The 24,231-nt window shown below is 42.0% G+C and overlaps 1 protein-coding gene across 9 annotated transcripts in view; it reads left to right on the top strand.

Annotated features, from left to right (window-relative positions):
* SH3KBP1 (SH3 domain containing kinase binding protein 1) overlaps positions 1 to 24,231 on the top strand; it is a 357,800-nt gene that overhangs the window by 113,658 nt on the left and 219,911 nt on the right. For all 9 annotated transcript variants that reach the window (XM_025372230.1, XM_025372226.1, XM_025372227.1 and 6 more), the window contains one exon: positions 22,611 to 22,734. In XM_025372230.1, coding sequence (XP_025228015.1) covers positions 22,611 to 22,734 — 124 coding nt within the window. The remainder of the gene's footprint in view (positions 1 to 22,610; positions 22,735 to 24,231) is intronic.

The following is a 24,231-nucleotide window of genomic DNA, read 5'->3' as shown; positions in this document are numbered from 1 at the left end:
AAAAAAAAAATGCAGCTGTATAATAATATTATTCAATATCCTCTTGTGAAGTGAAAACCTCCTTCTGCTTAACAGGGAGGTGTCTTTATTTCAGGACAGGAAAATTTACATGGAATAAGAACAAAGATCTTACTAGTTAAAAAAACCCAAATATATATATATGTGTGTGTGTGTGTGTGTGTGTGTGCGCATGTGTGTGCGTACACACACTGAATTTGACCGGACAGGAAAACAAGATTAAAATGTCAGTTCTGTCTTTTCAACCTGAATACCTCCAATAGCTACATTTTAGAAATTTCTGAGATAATTAATGTGTACTCATATGTTCACTCATAAATCAGACCATGGGATTACTGATGAAAGGATGCAAACTTGGGGGTCAGTCTTGGAAATTTTTGACTGAATTTTAATCTTCCTATTGTGAACATCTATTTCATGTTGAAAACTCAGCATTTCCTATTTCTCCTAAACATAGATACCACAATAAATAGTTTGTATCTATTTCTTTTCCTTCAAGGAGAACATAGTTTTTTGCCCATATTATCTAGCTGCAAGATCAATGAAATGCCAGCTGAAATTGTTTGGTGCATCTGGGATGCCCATGGTATGTGCCGTTTGGTTGTGTGGCTGAGTCAATGGCATTAGGTGGACTTTAGCCTCCCCCTGAGTGGTTATTAGGGTTGTGGATGGAATGTATTGAATTCAAATCTCTCATTTATAAGGCGAGGTGTGAATTGTAGAATGATGCTATTAACTTGGGCTGAACCCCAGATATTACTGTGTACTTTTTTCCCCCTTCAACATGTCATGGAGAGTTAAAACAGTCACCCACATGTCCTTTCCATATTTAACCTTTTGGAGGTGCTGTTTTATTGCTGAGCCAGGGTGGTTATAGCCGATTGGCTTAAATGGACAGACAGCAACAAGATAGCTGAGGAGGGTAATAGATCCTGCCACTCTGTTCATTTTGTTTGTATCTGGGTAAAATTCTCGCAAGTTGCAGCCAGTGTGTGTGTTTTTTGTGTCTCTGCATTGTGTTTGCAGTCAATCAGAAAACTGATACCCATCTGGTGCATTGGTATCGGCAGGTCTCCTGTGTGTGACCTAAAACCATTCTGCATTTCCATTTGTCAGGTTTCCCTGTGTGCTCCAGGTTCAGAGCAAATTAACTTCCAAGTCAAAGAAACCACCGAAGCTCTGTTTGAACTAAAGCTAAGCTACTCTACTGGTGTAGGGAAAGGGAGGAGGTTGATCATTAGAGGACAAGGGCAAGTTGAGAAATTGTTCTATATTTCAGTCAGTTAATTATCACAGCTTCCCAGCATGTCTGCAAGGAGAAATGAGAAGAACATCAATAAGTGATTATTTTCCTTTATTATTCTGTTCACCTGCCATTTACTGTGCACGTTCCAGGGGAAGAGAGATTAGCAGGGGTTAACTTTAAAAAATCAGAGTCCCAGAGGACTCACAAAGGCATGCTGTGTCTGCCTTTCTGGTACTGAGTGATGAGGGTGGGACAGGGCTGGTGCCAAACTTTTAGATCTGTTTTTAAGCTTTGAGGACAAATTTTATAAATATGAGCTGCTTCTTTAAAAAAAATTCCCTTTCTACTCTAAAAATGGTTTGCTGGGAAAAAGTTTGTGAATTGTTTAAGACTCAGAAATTCAGCTGAGCATGTTTCCTTATAAATAAACAAAAAAATCACCTCACAGCTACTGTCAAAAAGCAGATGTGGCTTCTTAGGAAAGAAACAAGATTTCTGGGATGTTAATGCCAATGTCAGAATGTGAGAGAAAATTCAGAATTTTCCCTTCTGGCTTGCTCTTTTCAGACCTTCTAAATTCTTCTCATTTCTTATGATCAAGTTGGTATGTTGTCCCTTTTGGAAAGAGTTTTCCCAGGCAGAATGAATGGCCTTAGTTTCTGTTCTTACCAGTACCCTTAGCAACACTTGTCTCTTTCCTGTAACACTTTATGTTAATGACAATTGCTAATATTTACTGTATGCCAGGCACTGTTCTAAGCTCAGTTCATGTGCTATTTTATTTTGTTGTCATAACTCTTTGAATTAGATACTACTATTCTCATTTTAAGGATAAGGACTATGGTAGGCAGAATAATGGCCCCTCAAAGGTGTCCACATTCTAATCTTCAGAACCTGTGAATGTTTACCTTATGATGCAGATATGGTTAAGAATTTTGGATTAGAATCACAAGGGTCCTTATAAGAAGGAAGCACATGGGCAACAAAAGCAAAAATACATAAATTAGACAACATCAAAATGTAAAACTTCTATACATCAAACTATACAATCAACAGACTGAAAGTGCAACCTGAACAATGGAGAAAATATTTTCAAATCATATATCTGATAAGGGGTTAATATCCAGAATCTATAAAGACTCCTACAACTGAACAACAAAACAAATAACCCAATTCAAAATGGGCAAGGGACTTGAATAGACAGTTTTCCAAAGAAGACCAACAAGCAGATGAAAAGATGCTCAACATCACTGACCATCAGGTAAATGCAAATCAAAATCACAGTGAGATTGCACCTCACACCCATTAGGATGGCTGCTATAAAAAAAGAAAAAACAAGTGTTGGTGAGGATGTGGAACTATTGAAACCTTGATATACTGTCAGTGGGGATGTAAAATGGTGTAGCTACCATAAAAAACAGTGTGGCAGTTCCTTGAAAAATTAAAAATAGAATTACCATATGATCTAGCAATTTTACTTCTGGGTGTATATCCAAAAGAATTGAAAGCAGGGTCTCAGAGATATTGTATACCCATGTGCATAGCAGTATTCACAGAAGGCAAAAGATGGAAGCAACCCAGGTGTCTATGCAACAGAATATCATTCCGCCTCAAAAGAAGGAAATTCTGACACATGCTACAATGTGGATGAACCTTGATACATTATGCTAAGTGACAGAAGCCAGTCAGTCACAAAAGGACAAATACTATATGACTTAACCTATATGAGGTATCTAAAGTCAACTTTACAGAGACAGAAAATGGAGTGGTGGTTGCCAGGAGCTCCTGGGAGGGGAGAAGGGAGTTGTTTAATGGGTACAGAGTTTTTTTTTTCAGTTTTGCAAGAGGAAAAGAACTCTGATGATCTTTTGCACAATGTGACTGTACTTAACACTACTGAGCTGTATACTTTAAACTGGTTAAGATGTTAAATTTTATGTAACATGTATTTACCACAATTAAAAAAAAATTTTTTTTTTGGAAGGGAGACAGTAAGATCAGAGTTAGTGATGATAGAAGCAGAGGTCAGAGAGAGAGTGAGCATTAAAGATGCCATACTGCTGGCCTCGAAGATGGAGGAAGGGAACACAAGCTAAGGAATGCAGGTAACCCCTAGAAGCTGGAAAGGGCAAGAGAACCTCCTCTCCTCTCCTACAGCCCCCGAATGAATGCAGCCCTGCCAACACCTCCATTTTAGCCCAGTAAGACAGTTTCTGGATTTCTAACCTCCAGAACTGTGAGATACTAACTTTGGGTTAAGTCACCAAGTTTTTGGTAATTTGTTAGAGCAGTGGTAAGAAACTATTACTAAGGACTATTCAGTTCAGAGAGGTTATGACCTTGTGCATGGTCACGAAGTGACTGGAACTCTGATTAAGAGCTGGAGCTGGCCAGGCAGGGTGGCTCACACCTGTAATCCCAGCACTTTGGGAGGCCAAGCTGGGTGGATCACTTGAGGTCAGGAGTTTGAGATCAGCCTGGTTTCTCTACTTAACCCTGTCTCTACTTAAAAAAAAAAGAAAAAAGAAATGCAAAATTTAGCTGGGCATGGTGGCGCAGCCTGTAGTTCCAGTTACTCGGGAGGCTGAGGCAGAAGAATCGCTTGAATCTGGGAGGCGGAGGTTGTAGTGAGCCGAGATCACACCACTACACTCCAGCCTGGCAACGGAGCGAGACTCAGTCTAGAAAAAAAAAAAGAGTTGGAGCTCATGTCCACTCCACTCAGAGTTCCAGCATTGCTAGATGGTGAGACCCTAGGTAGCAGTGGCCATCTTTAACACTACCACTGACATAGAACCTGATATATAATTAAGACACTTAGTAATTTTGGCTAAAAGATTTAATGATAATGCACCATCACCTTTTCTTCTGTTCCCCTGATGCTGTGTCCTAGAAGTCATAAGGATTAAACCTAGGAAAAGGTTTTTTAGAAAACATTTCCCTTCTCTGTCATTGTGGGGCTGCTAAGGAATAGTGTCCTCAAGGTTTTAGTGTCACTTCTGGGGGCCTCTGGGTATTTGTTGCCAGGTCCCATGATGGAGTAGAGTCAGGAGTGCTTATAGAACCCAGACAGGGGTCAGAGCCAGGGGAAATATGGATCCTGTTGTTGGTAGATGGGCAGTCTGTTTTGAGAAGAAATGACCAAATTTAGTCATGACCTGTTAACCTGTTTGTTAACATTATTTCTCTTTAAGCGAAATAAAGGCAGATATTTATAAGCACAAATGAAGAAATTCCTGTGTTAGCTGTGATCAGTGGGCATTTCCCACTCTGAAATGCTTCCTCACCCTCAAACCTAAGCTTTGGAAACCAGGCTCCTAAAATCAGGGCCTTGTAATTCCCCATATGAGTTATTCTAAATTGGGCTTCTGGGTGTTTCTTTTTTTGAAGCAGGAGCAGATGGAGAATGAGAGGCCTTCTAATAATGTGCATTAAAATTATTAGAAAAAATGGGTATTTTGTACTTCTTTTTTTTTTGAGACAGAGTCTTGCTCTGTCACCCAGGCTGGAATGCAGCGGTGCAATCTCAGCTCACTGCACCCTCCACCTCCTGGGCTCAGGTGGTCCTCCTGCCTCCTGAGTAGCTGGGACTACAGGTGCATGCCACCGTGCCCAGCTAATTTTTGTATTTTTTGTGGAGACAGGGTTTCACCATGTTACCCAGGCTGGTCTTGAACTTCTTACATCAAGAGATCTGCCCACCTTGGCCTCCCAAAGTGCTGGGATTACAGGCATGAGCCACTGCGCCCCGCCTATTTTGTACTTTTAAAATAATCTTTGAGTGGGAAGGCCTTCGCAATCATGTCAGAAATCTGAAAGACCTAAGGGAAAAGATTGATTGATTTTACTACATAGAAATTAGAGACTTCTGTATGGACAGAGATAGAATTAATAGAATAAATAGACAAACGACAAACAGGTAAATTCTGCAACATGTATGACAGCCCCAGGGGTACTTCTTTTATATACGGAGAGCTATTAGAAATGAGAGGGAAAAAAGGCAGGATGCTGTGTAGGAGAATTGACAAAAGACATGAGTAAGCTCATCACAGAAAAAGACAAATGGATAATGGTAAGCATATGGAAAGCTGTTCAACCTTATTTTCTACTAATTAAAGAAATGCAAATTAAATATCATCTTCTGTTATCAGATTGGCAAAAATGAAGATATTTAAAAGTAGTATGGGGAAATCAGCTCTCTTCCATGCTATTGGTGGGAATGTAATTGATAAATATTTTGCCTATTTTTTTTTTAATCTGCTAAAAGTAAGGATGCACCAAGTTGTTGACCTGGAATTTCACTCTAGGGAATTTGTCCCTCAGTTACCTTTGTGGTATATGTGCAGAGTTATAGGCACAGTGATGCTCAATGTAGTGTTGTTTGTACTTGCAGAGGACTTGAGACAACTGGATGGTTTCATGTGGGTTATAGTTCTGTGAGAAGAGAACTGTCTCCCACCCAGCAAAATTCAAATAAGTTACCCATTTAATCAGCCAAGGATACAGAAATTTAGAAAGGAGATTGCCTCAGGCAGGAGCAGATGAGGTATATATACAAGGTATATCCCAGACAGCAATCTCCACTCCCAGGTTTCCAGTGGTCTAAATGGCAAGGGAGATTTTGCCAGATCTCAGAAACAGCCATAGTTTGCTGTGCCACAAATCTTTTTTCCATCAGCATTTCAGAAGAGCCAGTGAGGACAACTGTTGTCCCTTCATCTATGGTATGGTGACAAACACGCAGCTCACTTGGTTCACCTTGCCTGCTGCCTAGACAGAGCTGATTTATCAAGACGGGAATTGCAGTGGAGAAAGAGTAATTCCTGCAGAGCTGGCTGTGTGGGAGACCAGAGTTTTATTATTACTCAAGGAATTGGAATTTTAAAAGATAATTTGGCAGGTAGGGCTTGGAAAGTGAGTAGTGCTGATTCAGATCAGGTTGGAGATGGAATTATAGTGGGGGGGTCAAAGTTAGGTTTTCTTGCTATCTTATGTTCCTAGGTGGGATCGCAGAACTGGTTGAGGCAGTTTACCAGTCTGGATGGTGTCAGCTGATCTAGTACAGGGTCTGCAAAATATCTCAAGCGTTGATCTTAGGTTTTACAGTAGTGATGTTATCCCCAGGAGCAATTTGGGGAGGGTCAGACTCTTGCCAGGAGCTGCATGACCCCTAAACTGTAATTTCTAATCTTGCAGCTAATTTCTTAGCCCTCCAAAGGCATACTGGTCCCCAGGCAAGAAGAGGGTCTTTTCTGGAAAGGGCTATTATCAATTTTGTTTTGGAGGCAAACCATAAACTAAATTCCTTTCCAAGGTTAGTTCAGCCTACGCCCAGGAACGAACAAGGACAGCTTAAAGGTTAGAAGAAAGATGGAGTCGGTTAAGTCTGATCTCTTTCATTGTCATAATTTCCTCAGTTATAATTTTCGCAAAGGCAGTTTCACATCCATGTTCCAAAATCTACTTCCAGACACAACCAGACTGTCCCTTTTGATACTGGTCTATCCTACAGTTGGATTCTGTGCAGCTATGAGGAAGAGGGACAAAGCTCTAACTGATAGAGAAGATGTCTAAGATGCATTGTTAAGTTGAAGAAAGCAAGTTACAGTATAACACAAAGAGTCCATTTGTGTTTAAAAACAAGTAGGGATGGACACACGCACACCCCCCTCATTAATGGTTCCCAGAGGAGGAGGAATGGGATTTCACTGGGGGATGGGCCACCTTTATCCTTTGCTCCCTACCCCTTTTGTTATTTATTTTTTGGAATGAACATGTATATCTTTAATTATTAATTTTTGAGTGGTTACCCACACACAGTTTTGAAAGTCATATGGTGCTAAAAGATGTGTGAGTACCCTGCAGCCTCTTGTCCCTTCTCTTTGTGTCCTTATCTTCTAGGAGGCAGTCGTTCTTCAGTTCTAGCTGTTGCTTCTTCTATTTGCTGCTGTGCTTCTGAATAATATTCATTGCTGCTCTCTTGGTTTGTCAATTCTAGATATGATCTCTTAACTCTCATGGTAGTTGAGGACTTCAGCTTTTTTCTGTATGCACATATCTCAGGTTTTGCTTTAATCTGTACTTAATGTTTTCATTAATGTAGCAATGTTGATATTGAATATTGAAGCAAGAATATACTATAACTAATTTCCATATATAGCTTTTTGTTTTCTCTCTGTCTTCCTCTCTCTCCCTCCTTTCCTCTCTCTCTCTCTCCCCCCTCCCTCCCCACCCCCGTCCTTCCTTCTTCTTCGTCCCTCCCTCTCTCTCTCCCCTACTTCCTCTCTTCTCTCTCTCTCCCTCCCTCTCTCACCCCTACCTCCCTCTCCCTCTCTCTCTTCCCCCTCTCTTCCCCTCTCCCTCCTCCCCCTTTTCTTCTCGCCCCTCCCCTTCCCCCTCTCTACCTCTCTTCTTCTCCCTCTCCTGGAAAAACACCAGAGCCTTCCAACCTCCTGTTCCACTCTGCTGCCCAGCTGTCAGCCAGGAAATTCCCATCACACCTCCCCCGCCTCCTCTCTCTCATTGACTGTCCTGGATCCTGCATCCTTCTCTTTCTTGTTTTACTCACTTGACTTGGTGGAATGCACCCTCCAGTAGCCTTCTGAGGGAGCCAGTGCACGGAAGTAAATTTTTTGAAATTTCTTCAAAACCAACCACATTAGGAGTTGCATACTAAAAAGTTTTTCCTTTTAGCATTCAACTATCCCTTCTTAGCCCCTGGCCCGTGTCTGTTGGCAGGTGGGGTTCTCCCTCCTACTGATGGAGCCAGAGAATCCTGGGACCCAGAGGCTGTGCCATTATTCACAAGACCTTATTTAATCTTCAGAATGGTTTGACAAACTAACAAAACTGAGGCACCGAGGTTACGCCCTCAGCGGTATCAGAACCAGGAATTGAAGTGTCAGCTGCTTGGGCCAGGCTGCTGCCTTTTCTAATCTAGCTGCTCCTTACTGGAAGAAGGAATAACAGTACCATGCCATGAGTGACACATGCCAGATGCATGCTCATGGTTATAGGGTGAGTCCAATTCTCGATTCCCACTTGTGTCTGGTTCCTGACAACTTGAGCTCTAGGTAGCCATCCTTCTCTCTAGAAATACCTTACAGTTTTATTATTTATTTATTTATTTATTTAGAGACAGAGTCTCACTCTGTTGCCCAGGCTGGAGTGCAGTGGTGTGATCTCAGCTCATTGCAAGCTCTGTCTCCCGGGTTCATGCCATTCTCCTGCCTCAGCCTCCTGAGTAGCTGGAACTACAGGCGCCTACCACCATGCCCAGCTTATTTTTTATATTTTTAGTAGAGACGGGGTTTCACCGTGTTAGCCAGGATGGTCTCAATCTCCTGACCTTGTGATCCACCCACCTTGGCCTCCCAAAGTGCTGGGATTACTGGTGTGAGCCTCCGCCCCCAGCCAAATTTTATTGTGTGTGTGTGTGTGTGTGTGTGTGTGTGTGCATGTGTCGAGAGAGAGAGAGAGAGAGAGAGAGAGAGAGAGAGAGAGAGAGAGAGACCAACACCGATTTATAGCTCCTTATGGTAATTAAAATGCCCTGCCTATCATTTGTCTAAACTTGCTGTGATTATTTTTATTGCTACAGTATTTGGTTTCAAGCACTGTAAGAATGTCATCCTCCTCCTCCCATTCCTTTTGTGATGTGAAATGCTTCATTACTTAGGAATTTGCTGCTGATTGTACAGTTTAGCATTTGATCTTTTTGTTAGCCACAGTCAGGTGACCACACATAGGGTAATTAGATTAACCCACCCCTCCTCTTCTCCACTGAAACAATGTAAAATCCAATATTCTATTAGCACATGCCTTCCGTAGATTAATGATCTTGGAGTTGCTGCGTGGAAATTTGCATAGCTCCCTACAGCTCTAAGAAATGAAAATGCCCAGCTGTCTAAAAGCTTTAATCAGGAAATGAGCATGAAATGGCATTGTTTTGTCACGGGCTTGGAATAATTTATTCTTGACAATCGAGTTATCCTGGATATAAATGTGTATAAACATTCTTTCAACAACCAGTAAACAGGTGCTTTTTTGTTTGTTAAAAATTCAAGATTTTCTTGACTTGGGCTTGGCTTTCAAATCATTGGCCCTCATGCTGGTTGCTGCCAAAAGTTTATACTAAAGTCATTTTCCTTGTCTCTCCTCTTTTAAATGGCACTTTCTGGAGACTGGCCTTTCAGAGCAAGAACAGTCTTAGGGAGTGAAGGAATGGGGACATGGCCATAGGACCACCCGGGGTCATTCCTCACCCAGCCCCTTCTTGCCTGTGTTCTCACCCCCTCTTGGGACCTACTTTCCCCTATCTGTCAAATACAAATAATAATGGCCCCATCCCTTAATGTGGTTGTGAGCATTAAATGTGTTATGCCAAGTAAAGCCTTAGAAAAGTACCTTGTTCGTGGAATACTCTTCATAATGGCGAGCTAATACCATAAGACATAGGGAAATGAAGATGCGATTCCATTTCTTTTTGTATTTAAAAGATCCTAGTGCACTTAAATTTTTTTCTGTTAGACTATTAGTCTTGCAGGCAATTGTGACTATAAATGCTTTCATTTATAGTGGCACACTGTTAAAAGAATGATAGAACTAATGATAATGGCTAACATTCATTGAATGCCTGGGAGTGAAACACTGAATGAGGCCTATTCCTGACTCTTGGGGCTAGACGTAAGGACCCATGCTTACAGCCCAGTGGGTGAGGGCACTGTGACAGGCTCTTACTCATCATCAAAGCTGTTAAAAAGACAGCAGAAATGGCCGTTGGACCTTGGATATTGCTTCCTCTTTTTTCTCCTCCAAGAGCAAGCTTTTTATCTAGCACGTGATTTAACAGTTCCTGTGTTGGGGGTACTGTTTCATGGACTAGGTATGATGTAGCAAGAAACATTTAAAAATTTTTCCAGAGGAGACTTTGGTGGGAAAAATGCCCATCCCTTAGGGGACTCAATTTGAGATCGTGTAATTAACCTTTTAGAACATAATTAACCAAACTGTTTAGCTCTTTTTACTTGTACTCTGGACCCCAAAGAAAGCTGGATCCTACCCATGATAAACTTATCATCAATAAGATTTAATGTTGCCTCTTTATATGCATTTTATTTTTCTTGATTGTCATGCCCTTAGTTATTCTTGCATTTCAAGAATCTTTTTTTTTTTTTTTCTTGAAACGAGGTCTCACTCTGTGACCCAGGCCGGAGTGCAGTGGTGCGATCTCAGTTCACTGCAACCTCCACTTCCAGGGTTCAAGCAATTATCCTGCCTCAGCCTCCCGAGTAGCTGGGTTTACGGACGCGTGCCACCACACCTGGCTACTTTTTTTGTGTTTTTAGTAGAGACGGAGTTTCACCATGTTGGCCAGGCTGGTCTGGAACTCCTGCCCTCAGGTAATCTGCCCACCTTGGCCTCTCAGAGTGCTGGGATTACAGGTGTGAGCAATTGCCCCTGGCCTTGAATCTTGAACTTTATATCATATAATTGAAAAGAAACATTGATTATTGGGTTTTGCCTGATTTTCTCCACATCTTAACTTTCCTATCTCCTCTGCTTAATGAAATGTATAGACTGGAGAGCTTTGTATAAATCTTTTGTATATGTTAGCATACACTGTTGGATCTTTAAAACCGGTAGTGGAAATTATATAGCTAAACTCTTATTGGGGCAGTGTCAACTTCTTCTTGTGTCAGTCGAGAAAAATGACGAGACAAGTCTCATTCATTTTAGGAAGTTTATTTGCCAAAGTTAAGGACACGCACCTGAGAGACAGGTCCTATGCCTTCCTCTGAAGATGATTTTGAGGGCTCCCAAACTTAAAGGGGAAAGTGTGGGATATTCAGAAGTATACAATTTTCATGTAAGAGGAGGGTAGGGAAAAATAGTTATTCATGCCTTTGGCTTGGTAAATCTGCATTTTTTTTTTTTAACATAACATAATATAGACAAATGGGGCAGAGGAAAAATGCAGGAAATCTGCGTTTTTACATAAGATAACATAGACAAAATGGGGCAGGAGAGCAATCAGATATGCATTTGTGTCTGGTGAGCGGGGCGACCCATAAAGATAAGCTATCAATTTACATTGCCATGGTGAAATCTTAACAGAAACACCTTAGGGTAAAGACCTTGGAGCTCACTAGGAATTTCTTTGTGGGTAAAATGTGGGGTAGGCATGTAGCTTTTCATCTTGTAGCCATTGTATTTAGGAACCAAAAGGGGAGGCAGGTTTGCATGACTCAGTTCCCAGTTTGACTTTTTCTTTTAGCTTAGTGATTTTGAGACCCCAGGATTTATTTTCCGTTCACACTTGTTTGCAAAAAAAAAAAAAAGGTAGCAGTCAATAGTTTAATGATCAGGAAATAGTAAACATAATTCAATTACTCAATGTTTAAGTTAATTAAAATTTTGAATAGCTAACACAAGCATATGGTGCCAGCTAAAAGGGACAAAATATATGCTTTCCCTGTCCCTCGGCCACCTGGTTCCCCTCCCTGGAGGCAGCCTCAGTTATCAGTTTATTGTGTGTGGCTTCTTTACATACAAATGTATACAAATGCTAGCATACGTTAGGCTTTTTTTTTTTTTCTTTAAACCTAGCAACATGTCTTGGTGATTGTCTTTCTTGGTACATACAGACTGGCTTCAGTCTTGGAGAGTGTTGCATGGGATTGATTTATGGCCATTCATCAGCTGCTGTCTACTGATACACATTTATGTTCTTTCAGTCTTTTGCTAATTTAAGCAATACTGTAACGATTAATCTTGTACATATGCTGTTTTGCACGTGTACAAGTATATATGTAGTTTAAATTCCTAGGAGTAGAAATACTGAGTCAAAAGGCACAGACATTTAAATTTTTGATAATCAGTTGTCAAGTTGCCTCCCACAGAGGTTGTACAAATTTATCAATTTATACTCTCCTTAGAAAGTATATGAGGCTTTCTTTCCCTACACCCTTGCTGACGTTATCAATTTTTTTTACTGTTGACAATCTGACAAATAAAAATATCTCATTGCAATTTAAAAATTAGGTACGTCCTTCCCTAAACTGTCAAATTCTGGAGAGGTTTGTTCTTGGGGTCCTCATAGCCCCCATTCTTTGAGAGGACCAGCTGTGTGCCAGGCACTATGCCACGTGCTGTGAAAACAGACAGTATTCTGAGAGAGCCAGATTCTAGTGCAAGGACACATGTAAACATTATTATAATACAGTATGTAAATGCTACAATTCTAGGTATGAGAAAATAGCCAGAATGATACAGGGTCCTTCTGTGTACTGAGCACTGTCGGGCATCATTGTACAGGAATACCACTGTAATTTTCATTTCTCTCGTTGTAGCAGGACGAGCCGCATACAAAACTCCTCAGACACGGAGTTAAAGAAGGAAGTGGTTTATTCGGCCGGGAGCATTGGCAAGACTGCTGTCTCAAGAGCCAAGCTCCCTGACTGAGCAATTCCTGTCCCTTTTAAGGGTTCACAACTCTAAGGGGGTGCGCGTGAGAGGGTTGTGATCGATTGAGCAAGCAGGGGGTATGTGACTGAGGGCTGCATGCACCGGTGATCAGAATGAAACAAAACAGGACAGGGATTTTTACAATGCCTTTTCATACAATGTCTGGAATCTGTAGATAACAAAACCGGTTAGGTCAGGGGTCGATCTTTAACTACCAGGCTTAGGTCAGGCAGGCCCAGGCCTGGTTTCAGGTCTGGTTCCTAGGCGCTGGGCTACCTGCATTTAGTTTTGCTTCTCTTTCTTTTTCTGAGCGTAAAACAATATGAGGGGGTCTGTCTCTCTTCTCTCATTGTGAATGCAGTTAAGCATCTTTTTGTATGTTTGAGTCACGTTTTTCTTTCTTGTGTGACCTGTCCTTTGCTATTTTTTTGTTGGGTTATTGATCTTTTTGTTGATACTTTGTAGAAGGAGCTCTCTCTATAGAAGAGGCAACATTCCCCTAGTTTGTCTTTTGTCTTCGTTGATGAATTTTGTCGTTGTTGCTGTTTGCTATGTTATATTCTTAGCTTTCTGTAATTTTTATTTATTTATTTATTTATTTATTTTGAGACAGAGTCTCGACCTGTCACCCAGACTGGAGTCCGATGGCGCAATCTTGGCTCACTGCAACCTCCGCATCCTGGGTTCAAGCGATTCTCCTGCCTCTGCCTCCCAAGCAACTGGGATTAGAGGCACGCGCCACCACACCCTGATAAGTTTTTGTATCTTTAGTAGAGACAGGGTTTCACCATGTTGGCCAGGCTGGTCTCGAACTCCTGACCTTGTGATCCGCCTGCCTTGGCCTCCCAAAGTGCTGGGATTACAGACGTGAGCCACCGCGCCTGCCATTCTGTAATTTATTGACCCTTTCTTTTCCGCCTTCTAAATTCTGTGTCAAAGTGTTAATTTTTTTTTGCCTTTCTGAGATTGTAGAAACATTCTTTATTTTCTTCTAATGCTTTAAAGGTTTAATTTTTAAATGAGTAAATTCATTTTGAATGTCTAAGATTCCCAGTTAAAGAAATAAGTATTGCTTGTTTTTTTTAAAAAAAGTTAGGGACTACATGAATTTTCTTACTGTATTATCTTCTTCCCTCTGCTCCTAAGCCTGATCTGCATCTTGTAAGGTGAGAAGTTGATGGTGATCCAGTCGTATCTTTATAGGGATGATACAGATCTCCATGTTGTTGCAGCTTTGGGCTCAATTGAGAATATTCTGCCTCTGATCACTTGAGGTCGGGAGTTCGAGACCAGCCTGGCCAACATGGTGAAACTTGGTCTTTACTAAAAATACAAAAATTGGCTGGATGTGATGGTGAGTGCCTGTAATCCCAGCTGCTAGGCTGACTGAGACAGGAGAATCGCTTGAACCCAAGAGGCAGAGGTTATGATAGAGCAAGACTCCTCCCTCCCCCCCACCAAAAAAAAGAAAATACTCTATTTCATCTGTAGATAGCCGTCTTGCCCATAACAGTCTACTAAATTGGTCATTCATCTGATAGATATTTTTTAAGTGTCCAAACAACTGGTTGATATTGACACCCTTTGATCCAGTGGTAATAATCTAGATGTTTAGTGGGGTATGGGCAAACATAAAGGCACCAACAATCATGCAAGTAATTACACTGTACATCAGGAAGCAACATTATCTCTTTGGGACACAAAGGTAGCCGTTCATTTTTGTCCAGTGTCTGTCACTTGTTGTGGTCTTTATAGTGTTCATCCCTTTACTGCAGGTCAAGAGCTTCTTGCTTTTGTTCTCATGTTCTTGTTATTTTCCTATTCGTGTTATCAGTGATTCTTGGGAGATAATACTGCAAGTATATGATATTGCAAATGTGCAGTTAAAGATTGACATAGAACACAGCAATAGACCTGTTACATTTCTTGAAATTTCCTTGTTAGCTTTGAGCTGAAAATACCATTGGAATATTTATCAGTATATATCAAAGCACTTTTCTGAGCATCAGCATATTTTGTAAGTATGAGAAAGCCATTGTGGTGTGAGAACATCAACATGGTTTCGCTATGTAATTTTAGGGCAAATTATGAAATATTTAAAGCATATAACAAATACCTATGTGCCCACCACCCTTGCTTTATTAAATCCTCATATTTTGCTATATTTACTTTATATATTTTTTTTCTTCTTTACAGTTCTCTCTAATGAAGTTGGTGCACTTGGTGGTTTGATAGCATGGGTATTTTCTTTTATCGTGGTAATCAGATATATTTTTTAAAGAAACAGAATCTTATAGCTACAGCTGAAGCTCCCCTTGGTAGTCTGCCATACTCTCAGAATACTTGCTGTGTCTTCCCAGGTGTTCTGAGACAGACCAGCCTTTTGTGAAGACAGCTAAATACTGGGAAGGCACAGTCTCTGCACAAAGGGAACATACTCACGGGGCAGCTGTTCCTCAAACTTGCCTTTTGCTTGGGGCGGGGTGGGGTCAGGGGAGAGACTTGCATGTGGGGGAGCAATGTGCTATTCTAGGATTCTGTGTCTATTCAAAGCTCTCTTGATCAGTAGATTTGGTATAAGTGTTTGTTTTTAGTGATTTTTAAAAATCGCCTGCCAGTGGTAATTTTGCAAAATGGTTTTCTATGAACTAGTGCAGGGGGCACAGCTGTGATCCCACAGCTACGTCTGGGTCTAAAGGAAGCCTTTCCTCCAGAAAGAAATAGAGCAGGATTGAGGGCAGGCTGATGAATGATGTCTGTTTTCCCTGCCCTGCTTCCACCCTAAGCCAAGGGGGCTCTGCCTAACCTCACTCAGCTCTTCGAATGCAGAGAGAAGTACCAGGACCAGCATTCTGGGCAGGTCAGGGTGGTGCCCAGCTTTCCCTGGTGTCCGTGGCCCCAGCCAGCTCTGTGTGCCAATACTGTTGGTGATAGGAGAGAGGGAAATCTGGCAAGATAGGGGGAAAACAGCTGAGGTGGAGAACAAGGATGCCCTCTTGGGAACAGATCCATTCATCTGATTGGATAGGTGAGATGAGACACGCGTGGCTTACCCACTCCATAGAGTGCATCTGGCACATTCCAACCACCTGCCCCATTGATGTTGATCCCAGAAAACATCTCACCACCTGAGATGAACATTAAAATACCCAAGCACTAGCTTTGTGTATTTCTGACCTCCCAGGACGAAATATCAGTATATTTCAATTTAAAAGAATCTATCTTCTTTCAGTTTAAGCATCTGTGGTGTTCTTTTAAGTTGAAATTGCATACAGTGAAGTGCAGAGGTCTTAGAAGTACAGTTCAATGAATATTTTGGTCTGTGTACACCTGTGTAACCATCACCCAGCCTTCGTTATAGGACATTTTCATCCTCCCAGGAGGCTCCCTTGCACGCCTCCCCAAGGGTAACTGCTGTTCTGAGATCTCTCACCAATGATTAATTTTGCCTATTGTTGGGTTTCACATAATTGGAATCATACAGTATATAATCTTTTGTGTCTGGCTTCTGTCATTCAACATTATGACTGTGAATTTCATCTGTGTTGTTATGTATAGTTCTTTTTAAAATAGTATTTGCTATTTAATAATGAGAGTAGATAATCAATTTGTATACTACTCTCTAATTCACTCTTTGATCCTGAAGACACCTCTTGGATCGTGTGTTTATTGTTAGACCTCTTTTACAGATGTCAAAAGGGCTGCATGGAGACTTTAAGTATTGCCCCCAAGGTCACACCTCTGATAAATGATGACGTAGTACTAGTTCTGGTTTTCTGATGCACAGCATCATTCTCCATTCATCGTGAAGCCTGTGCCTTAACCTGTGTTATGAATGGTGAAAGAAGTAAAGGATGAGAGGAGGGAGGGGCCCCCAAACTGATCATATTTTGGTATTTTACTGTGTAGTATTTTGGTTACAGACTGACCAGTTAATTTAAAGGAGTTAACACTGAACCCAGCCAACTTGCCAGTACCTGTAAAGCATGAAATGGATGGGGGAGGGAGAAGAGAAAAAAGGTAGCCAACTTGGCTCAGCAGCCAGCCAGATCCAGGCAACGCAGCTTATCAGAAAGCAGACCATCCTAGCATAGCTTGCAGTTGCATGCACATCATGTGTTTGCCCGGCGAGGCTGCTGTTTGCAGGCTGCTGAATGCGTCGTGGAAAATTTTTGCCAGAGTGGCATTATTGGGGCTTTTTGGTCTCTGAATGTGGGTGAGCCATCCCAGGCTCTGTTTGGTACAATGCTTTTGGGAAGGGAATGGTGTGAGTTCTCTTCCTTTTCTTAAGTGGTCCTTGTGACATAGCTGAAGTGTCCTTGCAGCATTGATATCTTATTAATGACCTCGGTTTTATTGTACATGCTGAGTTTCCATTGTTAAGAGATCAGATTTGAGATAAAGAGAAGCTGGGTTTCCTTTGCCTTCTGAAGAGGTTTGCTGATACCCTGTCTATTCTATATTGTCTTCAAGCAAGCAAAATCATTGCTGATTTATATATGTGGGCAGTTATGTATGCATTTCCATAAACACTCCTGGTCTGTAATTCTGGTTCAGGGTGTGGCCTCTACTACTGAGATTATAGGACCCAGGTTCTTTTTTTTTTTTTTTTTTTTTTTTGAGACGGAGTCTGGCTCTGTCGCCCAGGCTGTAGTACAGTGGCCGGATCTCAGCTCACTGCAAGCTCCGCCTCCCGGGTTCACGCCATTCTCCTGCCTCAGCCTCCCACCTAGCTGGGACTACAGGCGCCCGCCACCTCGCCCGGCTAATTTTTTGTATTTTTTAGTAGAGACAGGGTTTCACTGGGTTAGCCAGGATGGTCTCGATCTCCTGACCTCATGATCCGCCCGTCTCGGCCTCCCAAAGTGCTGGGATTACAGGCTTGAGCCACCGCGCCCGGCCAGGACCCAGGTTCTTAACAAATGGTAAAAAACACGGGCCTGATGGTCGGAAAGTTGCGATTAAAGACTGGGGGTCTAGGAACCCCCAGTCCCAGGAAATCCAGAGTCCCATGACCTGGATCAGAACCTCGGAGAGCTCCAGGTACATGGCTGTTGGCAGCTATGCAGAGGTAGTAGTTGCTCTAGTTCCAAGCCAACCCTCCCCTGCAGGAAGGAGCTCTTCTATGTGGATGGATAATAAGGGACTTCAAAGATTTGGGCCTAATAGTATTGGGCTTTATAGGTAAGGTGATCTGTTACATCATTTAATTGTGGAGGGAAGCTAAGGTTTCCACTGGAGCCATAGGCTGAGTGGTTTTCAGTCTCCCTCCTGTAGTCATGCCACTGATTCTTCTTAGGAGGTGAGATGTAGCAGGAGAGCTCTGCCTAGAAGGCTCAGAGTTTGGTCTCGTGGCCAGCTCTGCCTCTTGCTAGCTTTGTGGCCTTCATCTGGTCTTGCATTTTCTCTGACTGGGTCTCACTATTGTATAAAAATGTATGTTTGGCAAAATCAGGTTGGTTTTTTTTTTTTCCCCTGACAGTGTTGTTGTTAGGAACAAGTGAAAAAATAGCTGCTAAAGCACTTTAATTTATAAGCCTTTGCCAGTGTACAGTTGTATTATTGCTAGCATCATCACCTATTTTTAGAGCCTGTGGATAGGAGTCCATGACGCCAGGATTCTGTGAACATAAGGTGTTGTCCAAGCAGTGCACCACCCCCCAACTTATATTTGCATGGTAATTGATTCTGTGGGGTCAGCATGCATGTCAGATATTTTTAGCCAGAAGCAAGTACACAGGGACTTGTGGTTTGCTGTTCAATTTGTAAAGTGTTTGAATGAAAGCTTGTCCTGCGGTCTTTTGGAAGTAACTGGAGATTTCTGTAGGGACTGACAAGAACAGCAGACATTTGAGTGTCCATTATGTAGAGGCTGAACTGGGAGGGGAGAGATTGGAGGCAAGAAGACATGATTATAATCCAGGCAGGACTCTGGGAAAGAGTGGTTAAGAGATGAGCTCTTGCCTGTAATCCCAGCATTTTGGGAGGCCAAGGTTGAGTAGATCACTTGAGGTCAGGAGCTTGAGACCGGTCTGGCCAACGTGACGAAACTCTGTGTCTACTAAAAAATACGAAAATTAGCTGGGCAAGGTGGCACGTGCCCATAATCCTAGCTGTTTGGGAAGCTGAGACATGACAATTGCCTGAACCCGGGAAGTGGAGGTTGTAGTGAACTTTGATCACGTTGCTGTACTCCAGCCTGGGCAACAGAGTGAGACTGTCTCAAAAGAAAAAAAAAAAATGAGAGAGATGAGCTCTGAAGCTAGACAGGTTGAGTTCCAATTCTGGCTCCTACTTGTTTGACCTTGAGCAAGTTTGCTTAGCCCCCTGGGTCTTGGTGTGTGTGTGTGTGTGTGTCTGAGTAGGGCTATAGTGTAGATTAAATGTTGCAGTCTAGGTGAAGCTCTTAGAGCAGGGTTTGGCACATGGTAAGCACTCAAATGTTAGCTGCTATTCATGTGGGGGTTTTCTGTTCCTTTTATTGTGGTAATATATGTAACACAAAATTTACCATTTTAGTTATTTTAAGTGTACAGTCAGTAGCATTAATTACATTAGAATATTGTGCAACCATCCGTACTATCTATGTCCAAAACATTTTCACTACTCCAGAGTGAACCCTTTAACTATCAAACAATAACTCCCCATTCTGCCTCTCCCAACCTTTCAGGTAACCTCTAATCTACTTTCTATCTCTATGAATTTGCCTATTCTAGATATTTCACGTAAGTGGAATCATACAGTGTTTGTCCCTTTGTGTCTGGTTTATTTCACTTAGCATAATGTTTTCTAGGTTCATCCATGTTGTAGCATGTATCAGAACTTTATTTCTTTTCGAGGCTGTATAATATTCCATTTTGTGGCTATAACCACATTGTGTTTATCCATTCATCTCTTAATGGACACTTGGGTTATTTCCTTCTTTTGGCTATTATGTATAAAGCTGCAGTAAACACTGGCATACAAGTTTGCCTTGGGGGCAAAGCTTTAAATTCTGCTGGAGTTCCTGCTTTCAATTCTTTTGAGTATATACCTAGAAGTGGAATTGCTGGATCACGTGGTAATTCTATATTTAACTTTCTAAGGAGCTGCCATACTGTTTTCCACAGGAGCTGCACTATTTTACATTGCCATTAGCAATGTACAAAGATTCCAGTTTCTCCACATCATCAACACTTGTTTTCTTTTAAAATTCTAGCCATCCTAGTAGGTACGAAAGGGTATTTCATTGTGGTTTTCATTTGCATTTCCCTAATGACTAATGATGTTGAACGTCTTGTCACGTGCTCATTAGCCACTTGTATGTTTTCTTTGGAGAAATGTCTATTCAAGTCCTTTGCTTGGCATTTATGTTTTTTCCCCTTTATGTTTTTAAGATATTACAGGAGGATGAGAAAGAAACAGAGAGACTGAGAAAGTAGATGCAGCCAGACTGGGTGACTGCTTAGATAGGGGGATAATACTGAGTTTTCTACTCTGGGTAAGTGGGTGGATGATGGGGTACCAAACAAGACAGGCTGCCCTTTCCTGGGAGAAGGGGCAGGTGGGAGAGAAGGTATTGGCTTTGGATGGGGCTGCACTGAGCCTGGGTGTTATCCAGGTGGGGAGCCTATAGAATTAACTGCCACGGCCATGTGTCTGATTGGTTTCTGTGAAAAAAATGCAAGACATATTTTAGGTTTTGTCTCCTTCCTGCTCCCACCTAAAGAAGCAACTTAAGCAATTCAGTTATCATTCAGCTTCTCTATTTGGCAAATGTAAACAACCACTGGGGGAACAATGGAGTCTGGAATTTATGGGCCAGCCTCTCTCTTGGTGCCAGTTTCTCAGCCCTTCAGCACCTGCTCTTGATCAGACCAGTCCTTCCCAGCCAGCTGCTCCCCATGTGCTGCTCTGAAGCATTGGGGAGTAAGGGTGAGCCGCCTTGAGAACCATGGCTTCTGAGGCTTTCTCCAGGGACCACCCCAGCCTCACAATGCTGGCGCTGCTTCTCTCACCCTTCCCCGGCTGCATGCCATTAGCAGTTAGTGCTAAGTAGACACTTGCTATGTCGTCCTCAACCCACTGACTTTCTCTGAATTACTCCTTGGCAAAGTTGGGTGTTGTGCTCTGTTGTGTTACTGCACCACGTTGTGTCTAGGTGGGGAATTTGCGCGTGCACAGTCATACCCACACTGCGATGGAAAGTGAGGTTTGAGCAACTGTTTTTCCTCCAGAGAAGCAACCGGTGAGGAAATGAGCCCACTTGGTGACTTGTTGTCTTTACTTTCAGAGCCATAGCAGGCTGGCAGCCATCACCAAGTTAGCATCCTGTCATGTGGCTCAGGCGGGCAATGTTTGCAGATTGTCCCCTGATGCCATCTGCCTGTGAGGCTACAGGAACCCCCAGCAACTGCTGCTCTAGCAGGTGCTGGGGCTGCTGAGGTAGGTGTCCCTGTACATAAATGCGAGCGCACACAGCTTTGTGTGGTGTGCAGAGGTACCGGTGTTGGCCTAGGGCTGAGCTTCGCCTAGTTAGGCCTCTGGGACGCCAGTTGAAACGCTCAACCTAGCAAAGCGCCAGCCCCAGTTGTTGGTTTCCGGTGGGGCCCTGGTAAGGGAGGAAGAGAGGGGTGAGGCTGCTGTGAACAGAGCCAGCAACTGGGGAATTGGATATGGTAACTAACACACTCTTGCGTGTGCAGGAAGCTGCGGGGAGTGGCATTGTTTTGACAAACTTTTGTTGCTTTCTTTCTGCCTCTGCCCTCTGCTCTGGCCTAATCATGGCCCTCTACCTTATTTAGCATCTCTGTTCCTTTCAGAGGGGAGCCAATCCCCATTTCTTACCTCATGGGCTCTTTTTAAGGAACACATTCCTCATCTTTGAGCTTTTCCTGACATTCAGCCATGCTTTGGATCAGCCCCTAAGCTTTCACTTTTCCCCAAGTTACTGTGATTATGAATTCAGACAAGCCTAGAAACTCCTTGCTCCTTTGGGGGGGAATTCCTCTATACAGACTTACACTTTGTGAGTCACTATTACCTTGGTCTATTAATGCTTTTGAAAACAATTATGTAAATTATTAAAGCAATTTGAAATAATTATATTAGCCATCAGATTTTAGACATCTAGATCTTAATGGAGCTTTGATTAAAAGTCCACCTAGAGCAGGGGTCAGCGAACTTTTTCTGTAAAGGGCCAGATATTTTAGACTTTGATCTCTGTTACAACTACTCAATTCCGCTGGTGTAGCATGAAAGCAGCCGTACAAAATACTTAAATGCCTGAGTATAGTTGTGTTCTAATGAAACTTTATTTACAAAAGTGAGTGGTGAGCTTTCATTTGCTGACCCCTGATCTAGAGTGATAAGCCGTCCTTATTTTTTTTCTTTGTTGAGAGTTGAAAAGGCAGAGGAACTTGATGACTATAAATGCATTAGAATCATCTTCTTTTGGGTTTAATATCCTTGTGAGCACAATGGTAATTTGGGAATATGCTTCTTTAAATCTCTGTTGAGAAGAAGAGAAATCAGAAGCCTTTTTAAGGGGGTGAGTCTGCTTGGCCAAAGCTTGTCATTGTTTAACAAGAACAGGCTGTCACTTAGAGCTGTATGGTGGCTTTTATGTTTCACTCATTCTCTTTATAATCACATGGAATGGCCATAGTTACATAAGGTCGCCTCACCATACTGGGGCTTATTCCATTTTATAGGACCAGGTGCTTCTCTAATAAATGTAAGAAAACTACAAAAATACAGAAAATGGTGTTTTTAAAACATCATGTTATGCTAAGTTGGCATTGCTATAGTTCATTTCCAGAAAGATGAAGCTTAAGATAGTCCAAGAGGCATTCTAAAGTTTCAAACTATAATCTTGTTTTCCTTTTATCTGTCCTCACAGGAAATAAAGAAAGAGATGAAGAAAGACCCTCTCGCCAACAAAGCTCCAGAAAAGCCCCTGCACGAAGTGCCCAGTGGAAACTCTTTGCTGTCTTCTGAAACGATTTTAAGAACCAATAAGAGAGGTATGGAAAAGGAAAAAGAGGTCCCCTCCCTGCACACAAAAACTGGAAACTTCTGGTGAACTGTGTCAAACTTTATATTGCTGAAAAATTGAATAGAGTTTGTCCTTTTGGTTTTTGGTATATATTTTGGAGAGACACACATACACACACACACTTGGCAAGTGACTGTATGTATAGTAACTGTAATAAAGGGAACTAATAAAAATATTTTTTGACAGTGGGAAAGTGGACTACATTTGTAAATGATGACTTTTCTGGGGCTTTAGATTTCACTTTCATATCTATTCTTATGGATGAAAGGTGAATTTAGAGAATGCTGTGGTGCAGGCCTGAGCAGTGTGTCTGACCATACTCTCCTTTTAATTTAAGGCAAACCTTATCAAGTTCTTTCTCCAACTGCTAGGCTCCGTAGCGCAGACCCTGCCTGTCTGAGTTTATGAGGCAGAATATGCAAAGATATAGCTAACACATCTGTCTGACCAGAAGACCTTTAACAATCTTGTTTTCTCTCTTTTGAGATCTCAAGGCAGATTTTCAGCTATCAGCTTGTTGGAGTTTTGTTTTTTCTCCCATCCCCTCTTGGTGATAATGGTTTGAAATAATGTGAGAGAGAATAGAAGACTGCAGAGACAACCTCACTCAATTTTATACTGTGGGCACCCTAGGGTCCCTCAGTTTTCCCCGACCTCGGACCAGCCAGGGCACATGCTGAGCATGCCTGTAGGTTAGTGCTCGGCTGCCAGCTTTTAGGGGGCTTATTACTTCCTTAAAGAGAAATAGAGAGCTGTTCAAAAGGAGGCACAGGAACTAGATTAGCAAAGGGTTCCATTAACCAGAAAAAAAGAAGGCAGGTTTACATAACCACGGGGAAAAAGAACAGCTAATCTTTCATAAAATTTAGACAGGATAAGAATTTGTCTAGTAAACTGCCCATTGATCATAGCTTTGTGCCTCTCTTCCTTCCTGTCTCTTCCTCTACTGCCTCCAGCTGCCCTGGGTTACATTTCCCTTTTTGAATTATTCAGATCAGATATTGGCTGGAGGCCCACGTTGGTTAGCAGCTATACGATTTTCTTTCTTTTCTTATTTTGTTAAATTCATCCTACCAAAGCAGGGGATTTCCCATTTTAAGAATTAAGTGCCCTTTGCTGTAAAACTACAGTCTTGCCCAAAAGTGCCTCCTGCGTTCTTGCAAATAAGCTCTCAAACTCCTGAGACCTGCATTCATTGGATTTGGTGAGCTAGAGTTCAGTGTGTCTTCTTTCTGTACTTCCAAACCAATGAGAAGGAGCCCTCCCATTCCTCTGCCTGCCTCTTGGGTCTGCAGGCACGGCAATTGTACACACGTTGACCAGTGGCAAGGCCTCTTTGGCCAGCTCTGGTGTTTGTCAAGTCAATAAGAGATTTAAAGTAATTAATTAATTTAACAAGAGAAGGAATTACTTAAGGTAAGGAATTGAGGTAATTATTTGGATGAGTTTAGTAAAATTACCTGAG

This window comes from Theropithecus gelada, chromosome X (assembly GCF_003255815.1).
Source record: "Theropithecus gelada isolate Dixy chromosome X, Tgel_1.0, whole genome shotgun sequence".
Classification (NCBI taxonomy): Eukaryota; Metazoa; Chordata; class Mammalia; order Primates; family Cercopithecidae; genus Theropithecus; species Theropithecus gelada.
The sequence above is the reverse complement of the archived record's forward strand: the minus strand, read 5'-3'. Positions and strand labels throughout refer to the sequence as shown.